This window comes from Argentina silus, assembly GCF_951799395.1.
Source record: "Argentina silus genome assembly, chromosome: Y".
In the NCBI taxonomy this organism is placed as follows: Eukaryota; Metazoa; Chordata; class Actinopteri; order Argentiniformes; family Argentinidae; genus Argentina; species Argentina silus.
Genome location: NC_139654.1, coordinates 14304541 through 14315465, shown reverse-complemented (window position 1 = coordinate 14315465; position 10925 = coordinate 14304541). Strand labels below are relative to the sequence as shown.

Here is a 10925-nt window from a genome sequence, read left to right as displayed (position 1 = left end):
CCATCTGCTTAACCAGGAGCTAAATAGGAGATGAAAATAGGCGTTCTACTTCTGGCGCAATGAACTTAACAAACACTCTTTCACTACCTATCTTCCGCCGTAGACTGAAGACCTCTCTCTTCAGGCTACATCTTATCTGTCTAAAGACCTCTTCATCCCCACTACCCCCCTGTACAGTTTCTCTACTGTAAATAAATTTAAAAAAAACTGAGACTGCCAATGGTCCCTGGTCCTAGCATAGATTTTTCTTATGATGACTGATGTATAGATGATTCACTTTAGACAAATGTACTTGTTGTAAGTCGCTTTGGATAAAGGCGTCTGCTAAATGTCTAAAATGTAAATGTAACATTTCATACTCACGCAAGCATAGACAGTGAGAGAGTCCCCTTTTATCAATATCAATCAAATAATATTACAAATGAGAATATACAATTGATTGGAGTTCCCAAACCTGTTCTGTAACTCACCTGCTTGTCCAAGCTCTCTAACAGGGCCTTCATCTCATCTCCAGCACTTCCACCTTTGGCACGATACATCTTGAGCAGGCCTCTCATGCTCGTCCAGAGAGGAGTGGAACATTTTGTAAAAGTCAACTGTGATTCTCTCATTCTGCATTCACCTGAATTGAAACAAACGGAAAACAAAAGATAATAAAAATGATATTGGACAATCAACAGCCAACAGAATTTCAGAGTAAAACGTTTACCTGCTGCTCCAAGAAGGAGACCTGGCCATTTTTCTTTTAGCACTGAGACAAGTGGTTGGTCTTCGACAATGTATTTACTTCTCAGGGAGAATGTCATGTTCATCTTAGCAAATGTGCAATTTGAATATGGTTTTGCAAGTGTCTTCCTAGGTGGCTGAAATATCTCCCTCATTGCGAATATTTTTGAAACAAAGCCCTGAGGGAGAGAATCAAGAAAGGCAATGAATATTCCTCACACAAGGTGATCTACAACAAGCATCTAACCATCTAGCAAGCATCTAGCCTCAAAATACAGCGATATTAACATGACATTTTCATAATGCAAGGTTAACAAGTGAAAAAGAATCATCAATATTTGCAAATTAATGACCAATTAATCAACTACAAAATACCTTAGCGCAGGCTATCCCCACGTGGCATCTTTGAGACGATGCCAGTACCACCAACTAACTAGCTAGATTGCAATGTTTGCCACGTGTAGCTATCTTAACTCATTGAACGTAGCTAAACTAACTGGGTATCCCATATGGGACTTGTTTTTCGCTAGCTTAGTTAGCATCATAATATATCCATTGACTGAGTTAGCCCAGCTACATTAGTTAGTTAGCTAAGGCTGGATGACATCAGTCAGTCTTATGATTAATTTCGCAGGTGGTAGCGAAAGTTTACTGGTAAAACATTTGCATAATGTTAGGTTATAACCTAATTTATTAAACAAACAAAACTGAACTTATCTTGAATGTGAAGTTCGCTGGTTACCTCAGAATATTGAAGACAGAAATCTGTCAGTTAACAGCATGACTGAGGAAACTACTTATCCGGCCCTACTTTTGCCTGTAATCAACCATTGGAAAGGCGGCGAAAATATAGTGACACTTTTAATATGAAAAGTCTATCAATTATTTTACTCATGGGCGGTTTATGAAAATACTGAAAATAAATAATTAAATAAAACTATGAAAACAATTTCGAAAAAAATGTGTTGCGTTGTAAGAGAACTCTTGGCCCATACTGTGAAGTGTAGTGGAGATGGAGAAATGTGGTACCGCAGCGTTCAGTAGTTCGTCTGCCCACTGCGCGTGATTTTGGTCCAATTCATCAATGTGACTGCTATTAACTGTGAGAATCTGTGCAAAAAAAACCTGAATGGCGCTTACAAAACAACTTGCACTAACAGTCACTAAGTATGTCCAACCCTTTTGATATGTATTTCCGCAAACACAATATTAAACTCCTACAACTAACCATAATCAAAAAAAGTTGTCAATTTAGCTATTAGAACCTTCACAACTTTTTGTAAGTTGGCTTTTTTATAGTGTATAGATAACAAATGTTCTAGAGCCAAATCGGGATCTCTAATACAGGCTATCGGACAGTGATTGCTTTATCCGGGTTCTTCAAATTAGGCTGTGTTGGTTTTGAGATTAACTGTGATGGTTTACAACTATCACATATGTTTTGAATTTATCTGAGGTTTGAGACAACCAGTCTAGGTTAAAATCACCTATTATTATTATTATTATTATTATTATTATTATTATTATTATTACTACAACTTAAGAATGTATATAGGAGGATAGAAGTGCAGCTAATTTATCAAGGGCACTATGATGAGCAGATGGTGGGCGATATATAGAGAATCTTTGGGAGGCCTTGACGTTGTTTTTCGGTTCACCTAAGGAAAATGCCTAAAATGTGCTCCCTATTTACTCCCTTAAAGACGCTGGGAAGCATAGGCCAGCCGACTACTTTTTAACTTATTTTTTGTATACAGTAAGGCTGGGATAGGTTATAATTCAGGTTTTTAGTAATTCTATAGCAGGGATATAAAACCAGCTTCCAGGAGGAACACCCTATCATTGTGTTTTGAGTGTATACCAGCCAACTTCATGTCAATCAATTCAGGTCCAGCATTCATTTCAAGCCACCAGAATTGACCATTTAACGGCTGTCTCCTAAAAAGAAAATCCTAGCAGCCGCAACTCCATGCCCCGCCCCCCCCCCCCCCCCCCCCCCCCATCTAAGCCCTTTTTTGAGCCAGGAAAAACCCTGGGTACGCTGTGGATATTTGGAAGTTCCTATTTTTCTTCACCTTTTTCCAGAATTCTGCGGGCTCTTTTAGGTACTTTTTAGCAAACCGTAACCTGGTCATCCTGTTTTTGTGGCTAACTGGTGGTTTGCACCTTGCAGTGTAGCCTCTGTAGTTCTGCTGGTGAAGTCTTCTGCGGATGGTAGTCTGACAGATTCTCGCCTACCTCCTGGAGAGTGTTCCTGATCTGTGGGATAGTTGTTTTGGGGGTTTTCTTAATCATGGTGAGCATTCTTCGGTCATCCACTGTAGAAGTCTTCCTTGGCCTACCAGGCCATTTGCGATTTTCTTTCATTTGAATGATGTTCCAAACTGTTGATTTTGGTAGGTTTAAGGTTTTGGCTATGTTTCTGATTTGATTTCTGATATTTCAGCCTCATAAAGGCTTCCCTGACTTTCATTAACGTCTCCTTGGGTCCTCGTTGACGGACACCAATAGCAGACTCCAAAGGCAAACGCAAAGCTTTGAAGCAATACTAGACATTGACGGCTCTCTTATGCCTGCACAAATGATGTGACAGAAACACACATAACAAACCACAAATACCTGTTAAGCCTGTCATCACTTTTGGGTATCACCTGAAATGGATAGACTATGCATAAAAAGTGTTGTATTTTCTGAATGATGAAACCAATATGTGCATTGGAGAATCTCTACTTTAACCTCATTGTAATTGTTTGATTTGAAATCCAATCTTTGAGTGTAGAGCCAAAAGAAGAAAAATGTTTCAATGTCCCATTACTTATGGAGGGCACTATCTCTCTGCATGTTGATTACCCCATTCCCATGGTGATGAAACTGCATCGTCACCCCCAGCATGCTTATAAGTGGGCCAATACAAGATATTTTCAGGTACCAAACTAGTACGCTTTTAGCCCTCAAAAGTGTACTGTATTCAAAACTAAATGGGAAATGATGCATACCTAACACTATACAGCAAAAAAGGTCAGAGAGAGAGAGTGAGTTGCCTGCTGTCGTGACAGGGAAAGTTCAGAAGTGCAGTACATGCCAGCAGATCAGCTTGGGAGCAGATCCCTGGGTTCATTTATAGCCATGGCCCTTGTGTCTCTGCATGTCTGCCTGGCAACTCCTCACCCATTCTGCTGCTCGAGATACCCCTCTCTCTCACACACACACTCTCCTGTCATGATCCCCTCCTCAACACACACCCTACCTTTTTTTGTTATTATTACATTGTGTAACTGCAATGGGATTTTTGGGATTTTTTTTTATTCCTTTTTCCAGTTGTTCATGAATGTAGGCCTATGTCAGGGATTGTGAGATATTCATCTAGCTATAACTAGCCCTAAATTGACATCTGCCATATCTCTTTGGCAGGTCTCTTATCGATGGAGAAAGTGGGAAAGATGTGGGGCAACCTGAGGAGCAGATGCCAAATCCTCTTCCACAGCAATGGTGTGGCACCCAGTGAGGGCACCAGGGAGGTGGATGATGTCCATTGTGAAGTGGACCTTGGACGGGGAGGTAGCACAGGCGAGGCTGAGGCCTCTCAGGCCTTAAGCCTGAGAAGCACCCAATCAAGAAGCACCCAACCAACACCCCTGGTTACTGGAGGCCGACATCACAATTGTGTGTCAAACATCCCCCAGATAGTGGAGATTACCCTGGAGAAAGACAGTGAGGACATTCTGGGGGGTTCTGGGAAGGTTCCCTTGGCCCGGAGAGACTCGTACTCACGCCATGCACCTTGGGGGGGGAAGAAAAAACATTGGCGTTCCACTAAGACGCAGAGCACAGACAGGCGGTTTGGGCGCTCGCTTGGGGCTACTGGCAGGAGGGAGAGGAATTATGGGGTCAGCTCCATCCAGGAGATGGGAGATTCTGGAGGAGAGGGGCGCAGCCTGAGCGCTCGCTCCCTGCGCCAGCGGCTGAGTGACACTGTGGGCCTTTGTCTCCCCCTGCCTCCCCGCCGCCATTCGCGCTCTGTTAAGACACCAATCACCTCCAAACGCAAGATCCACTTGACAGAGCTGATGCTGGAAACATGTCCCTTTCCACCGGGCTCCGACCTAGCCCACAAGTGGCACCTGATCAAGCAGCACACGGCACCCGTCAGCCCGCATTCCTCCACAGCCCTGCTGGACGACTTTGACCCGGCCCACCCCTCCCCAGAGGATGAAGAGGAACGCCTGCGAGAACGCCGCAGGCTCAGCATAGAAGAGGGTGTGGACCCCCCACCCAATGCCCAGATCCACACCCTGGAGGCCTCGGTGCAGGGCTCCTCTCTGTACAAACTGGGACCAAAAGTGGCCCCTGGCCTGGGCGAGACCTCTGGGGAGGGCAGGGGAGCCGCTGGGGCAGGCTGCTCATTAGGAGCCGCCATGTTGGGGGCATCAGCGCAGGTGCTCGGAGCAGCGTCCTCCTCTCAACTGGCTGACTGTGATTCGGAGGAGGACTCCACCACCCTCTGCCTGCAGGCCCGGAGGCCAAGGCAGCGCCACGCCTCCGGGGATGGCCACCTCAGCCGGTGCCAGCCAGGGCCCTGGAAGGTGCACACCCAGATCGACTACATCCACTGCCTGGTGCCGGACCTGCTGCAGATCACGGCGCTGCCCTGCTACTGGGGTGTGATGGACCGCTACGAGGCAGAGGCGCTGTTGGACGGCAGGCCCGAGGGAACCTTCCTGCTTCGTGACTCGGCCCAGGAGGACTATCTCTTTTCCGTCAGCTTCCGACGCTACAACCGCTCCCTCCACGCCCGCATTGAGCAGTGGAACCACAACTTCAGCTTTGACGCCCACGACCCCTGTGTGTTCCACTCGTCCACCGTCACGGGCCTGCTGGAGCACTACAAGGACCCCAGCGCCTGCATGTTCTTTGAGCCTCTGCTCACGGCGCCGCTCCACCGGACCTTTCCCTTCGGTCTGCAGCACCTGGCCCGCGCCACCATCTGCTGCCGGACCACATACGACGGCATCGGCACTCTGCCGCTGCCCCTGGCCCTGCAGGACTTCCTCAAGGACTATCACTACAAACAGAAAGTGCGTGTGCGCTGGCTGGAGAGGGAGACGGCACTCAAAGTCAAATAGGGAGCCGGGGGACGACGACGACTAGGAAAACTGTGTCATAATAACATGGAGTTTAGGTAAAAATGAGCTATACAAGATTCATTCTAATATGTTATTGTTTTAGTTGTTAAATTGCATCACGTGGAATGCATATGTATGATTTATATTCAGTATAATGTTGGCAAGCACATGTTTTAGTGTTGAACAGGTTTTCAAAAGGGAAAGCACAAGTCGCCATGCTTTGTCTCCTGTCTTTCTTTCATTCGAAATGTCTGCCTGATCCCCACAGCATCACCCTGCCTCTAGACCAGCCTGTATGCCCCCCCATCCTCAGTCTCTACTTAGACCCACATGGTAGTATTGTAGTATTAGCTATGTTGTACAGTTCACTTGTGATCAATTTGTTTTCCTTTGCTTGGTAAAGTGACTAGATGAGCGATTACCTTGCTTGCTAAGGTTTGAGGTGTGTGGTTGACGGGGGGGGTCTACTTGACGGGCTCCTTGCTGCAACTTAGTAGACCTCAACTGCACTGCAATCGCAGACCCTGTTTGGTGGACAGTGCCATGCAGACATGCACCGTAGCCATCACTCTACACTGAGTATGTTTGAAATAACCTGACTGACGAAAGGTGCTGTGTAGGTGGAGAGTAGATTAGGGTAGCTAGCTGCTCACAAGTCATGTCTAAAGGTGTCGCTAACGCTAACTCTTACTTCAGTACATCTATAGGGAGCGAGGCACACAGGTGTGTGTCAACTGTGTCTCATGGTGAGTAGGGTTGGGCGGTATAACGGTAATACGGTATCCCGTGGGATTTGAAAATGCCCACGGTATGCTTTTCAATACTGTTATAAAATGTCTGATCCATTATCTATCACACTGCCAAATAAAGCGATGTTTGTCAATTCACAATGTGTAACAGCGCCGCTGCCAGCGTGGTCGGAGAAAGAACTACAAGTATGACTTTTAGGGTGCTGCACATGACCTCTTCCACCTAAGAAAAAAAAGATGACTGGCGCTAATGACTTGGTCCCTAAAAAAAAATGCCACTGCTGCTATATGGCAGCATTTCTGGTTCCGACGCGACAATAAAGGAGAGCCTGCAGATTTAGACAAGGTTGTCTGCAAGATTTGCATGAAAAAGATGACTGCCAGAGATGGGAACACTAATGGGAACTAATCTACACACCTCAAACTGAAACATCCATTAACAGCTGCACGGATGGGATATCTGTCTGTATCAAGTGCTGCTGTCGTGTTCAAACAGCTATTCGCTGACATGAAGCCATACATGTCGTTAACCGTCCACTTTGTCACACCTGACTGGAAACTACAGTCGGATTCATGATTCATGACTGTCAAGTCAACCAGTGAGCTCAGTGATATCTGAAGGAAAACTATTCTTCCTGTTGCATGGCGGTGTGTGTATATGTGGAGTTGGCACCCTCCACCGCCCCTAGTCCTTTGTATGTCACTGACCGGCTCTACACATTGTCACTGCCAGCCATGGCCATAAAGAAGCAAATTGCGAGAGCTTGCAGGAAGAGAAATGCAACACAGCTAAAACCTATGTGCCTTTCATAGAGTCCTCCCGCTTGACTCAAGGAAGACATGGCTTTTCATTACATTTAATAGTGAGTCTGAGGATGGATGCTGAAGAGCAGAGCGGTTGGTTGTGAGCTCTGAGCTAGCTCTCTAATGTTCAGGGTGCACATTCAAGTCCGATTTTTGTAGTGGTGCTATTTGGTTAAGAGATTTGGCATGGTCGGATCATCTTTGCTCACTTGCATCCATGTCTTTTCTCTACAAATGAGCAGAGTTTTAGCCAATTCTGGAGGACCCCGTTTGCTCCAGCCCTCATTTAGAAATATTAACTTGATGTCCACATTATTTAGTCTTGTCAATTGAACAAGATGAGGGGAGGGTTTAAGGGCAAAACGTGTACGTGGGAGCGAAGTTGAAATCCATCAGCCTATTCTGATGTGAATTTAAAATAGTTAGGGTTTAGCGAAGGTTCACACTTTTCATTGTCCCATTAGCTTAACTTCGCCACTCAGTTCATTTCAACTTGATGGCAATACCTTGTTGATCTTTGTGAGTCTGCTGTTTAAAAATTAATTGGCTTCTCTGGTGACTTTAGGGATGGGCAGGGAAATGGTGTGGAGGGCTGTGCAAGGCAATGTAAGGTCCTAATGCGCTTAGACCAGGAATGAGCAACGGGTGGCCTGCGGGCAGGATCTGACCCCATTGACTGCAGACGTTTTAACTTCACAGTGCACACCTACAGCATAGACACACAGGAACACGTCTTAAAACACTTTTAAAAAGATATGAAAGGAGGAAGGTACAACTAATCTGTATCTGAAAATACTATCTGAGAGTATGTTAAATATAGCTCTAACTAATCGGTGTGATATCTGTTATGATTTTATCCTGGTTGGAAAGGTAAACGTCAAATCCTGTCTGATTTGCAGAGAAGATGTTTTACTACCCTACGCTGTCTGTGTGCGTGGCACCCACAATCTCACAGACAAGTGGCTTTAGTTGTGCCACTGAAAGTGAGAGAAAAGTGTTATTTTCAGATTAATCGATTACCTATTTTAAATTCACCCCCCCAAAAAATGCCAGCAATTGATTCATCGAAGCCATCACTTACCCTTAAGCTGTGTTTCGTAGTAAAGCTTGCCATGTTATAAATCAACAAAATGCTTAAAATGCATTTCCCCTGCACTGCGCTTGAATATTGCATGTGAATTGCCCAGGGCTAGAGGACTGTTAAAATTATTATTATTTTTATTTTTTTAAAAGACACAAGTCACTTGAATATGTGTACTTGTATGTCTTATGACCGATATCCACATTCATGTCTCTCTCACCCTGACATCTTGTATGGGATGTATGTTAGAACATACACACGCGCATATGGACTTCCTCCACTCCTGGCACTGCCCCACCCCACCCGCGGGTGCTAATCATGGCCTAAATTTACCTCACTGGGATCTAAATTTACTGAGCGCTAAACGGGCCACTGTGTCGTCGTCGTCCCCCTCTTTTCTGACCACATATCCCAGCATCAGCAGGGTGATGTTGAGGATGTGGAGTGGGGTGGACTTAAGGCCTGTTGTTTCAAGTCTGCTGCACCTCCACATGCTGCCCAGCCTAAGTTTGTGAGCTAGGCTAAAGTTAGCATTAAACCGATTGAGTGCTTTGGCTTCCTGCAGTGGGAACAGGGTGCAGACAGGAGGTATAGGAACTTGCCAGTAATGGCCAGTTGAAGTAATGGCACTTTGCGTGTGTGCATGCGTTTAGGGTGGGGATATGTGTCTGTTTGGTGGTGGTCCTGGAGAAATTCCACTTGTTTTCAGGCATTATAACAAATGTTGGAGGACTTGCAGATGTATTTTCTGTTGAGCTGCAGACGTGGGTGTGTAGACAGAGACACATGGAGAGGTCTGGTGGAGGGGACGTGGAGTTTACTGTGTGGGATGCCCACTGGTGACCCCTATGAACAATGCCTCCTGTCCCCCTATTCTCAGGCAGGCCCACCGTAAGGCTTGTTACAGGATGCTCTTTTACCCAGTTTTCCCCATGGGAAATATTTGTGACCATTACCATAGTGCATGTTTGCCATATGACCTGTAGAATGAACCCCATTGTATGATTAAGGATGAATTTATAGTTGAGAATTATTTATTTTTTTATCTGTGGTGCATAAACTGTCTGGAACACACACTATCACTCTTATTCAACCCATATTTAAACACACACACTTGCCCAATACCAGGGATGTGTAAACAAGGATCATGTTTTGCCAGCACCACCTCTTTGGGGCCCACAAAAGAAAGGTGTTTACATTTGTATTCTACGTTCCAAAAAAGATGCCATGAAATTAACTATTTTTGAAAAGTATCAGTGGTAGAAAAACAATGCACTTATATCTGCACTATAAACCTCATTTGTGGAGAGAAACCACTGGGTATTGAATCACTTTAGGCCTGTTAATACCAATCAATCATCGCTTGAATGCCACAGCTTATTTGAGTATTGTTGCTGACCATGTGCGTCCCTTCATGGCCACAATTTACCCATCTTCTAATGGCTACTTCCAGCATGATAATGCACCATGTCACAAAGCAAAAGTCATCTCAAACTGGTTTCATGAACATGACAATGAGTTCAGTGGCCTTCCCAGTCACCGAATCTGAATCCAATAGAACACCTTTGGGATGTGGTAGGACGGGAGATTCACAGCTTGAAAGTGCACCTGAAAAATCTGCCGGAATTGTGTGATGCAATCATGTCATCATGGACCAGAATCTCAAAGGAATGTTTCCAACGTCTTGTGGAATCAATGCCACGAAGAATTGAGGTTGTTTTGAGACCAAAGGGAGGCCCTACCCAGTATTGGTATAGTGTTCCTAATAAAGTACTCAGTGAGTGTATATGCAAACAGAAAAAAAAAGATGTATGCCTGAAGAATTATAATTTTTCATTATTATTCTCCCCAATATGCAATGGTGTGTACTGTAACAATGGTTGCAATCCTGTCACTTTAATGCTGTATGTGCACATTGGTTGCTGTGTGGATGCGGGTGCCGTGGCAACAGGACTTGACAATGATGGGGACTAATGGTTTCTACATTCTACAGCACTGTTGTGTTCCCAGACTGCCTTGTTCGTTCTGACTAATCACAAGAACCCTTCAAATCCGGGGCTGCATCCACTGCCACGGGCTAACCAAACTCTTGTCAGACGAATATCGCTGTTCCATTTTCTTTTGTCTCTGTTTTTCTTTTTCTTTACTGCTATTGGAAAGGATTTGGTGAGTGAAAACAACGTAATCATGTTCACACTTCAGTGTCTTTGTTCTGTGCATCTGCTTCACCATTCAAAATTTTCTTTCCAGTATAACCTGTTCATTTTGAGAGCCATATGATGCAACACTTGGTGCTTGGCTTATGCTTCATTGTCTTAATATTCCAAATAAAAACTTAAGTGTAATCCACATTGGGCCATGTTTGATTCAAAGCCTTTGTCTCTGTACAGTGTACTGTGCTATACCGTATTTTCAACTTTAAAAAGTGGTATGATGTGACCT

General features: G+C 44.8%; 1 protein-coding gene across 1 annotated transcript; it reads left to right on the top strand.

Annotated features, from left to right (window-relative positions):
- Window positions 1–4142: 4142 nt before the first annotated feature.
- On the top strand, window positions 4143–7003 carry LOC310823879 (suppressor of cytokine signaling 5-like). The gene has a single exon (XM_083696767.1). It carries the CDS (start codon window positions 4149–4151, stop codon window positions 5847–5849), a length of 1701 nt encoding a protein of 566 aa, XP_083552893.1. The 5' UTR covers window positions 4143–4148; the 3' UTR covers window positions 5850–7003.
- The last annotated feature ends 3922 nt before the right edge of the window (window positions 7004–10925 follow it).

Coding starts and splice junctions, on each gene's coding strand:
- LOC310823879 (XM_083696767.1), top strand. CDS start 4,149: ATGGAGAAAGTGGGAAAGATGTGGGGCAACCTGAGGAGCAGATGCCAA.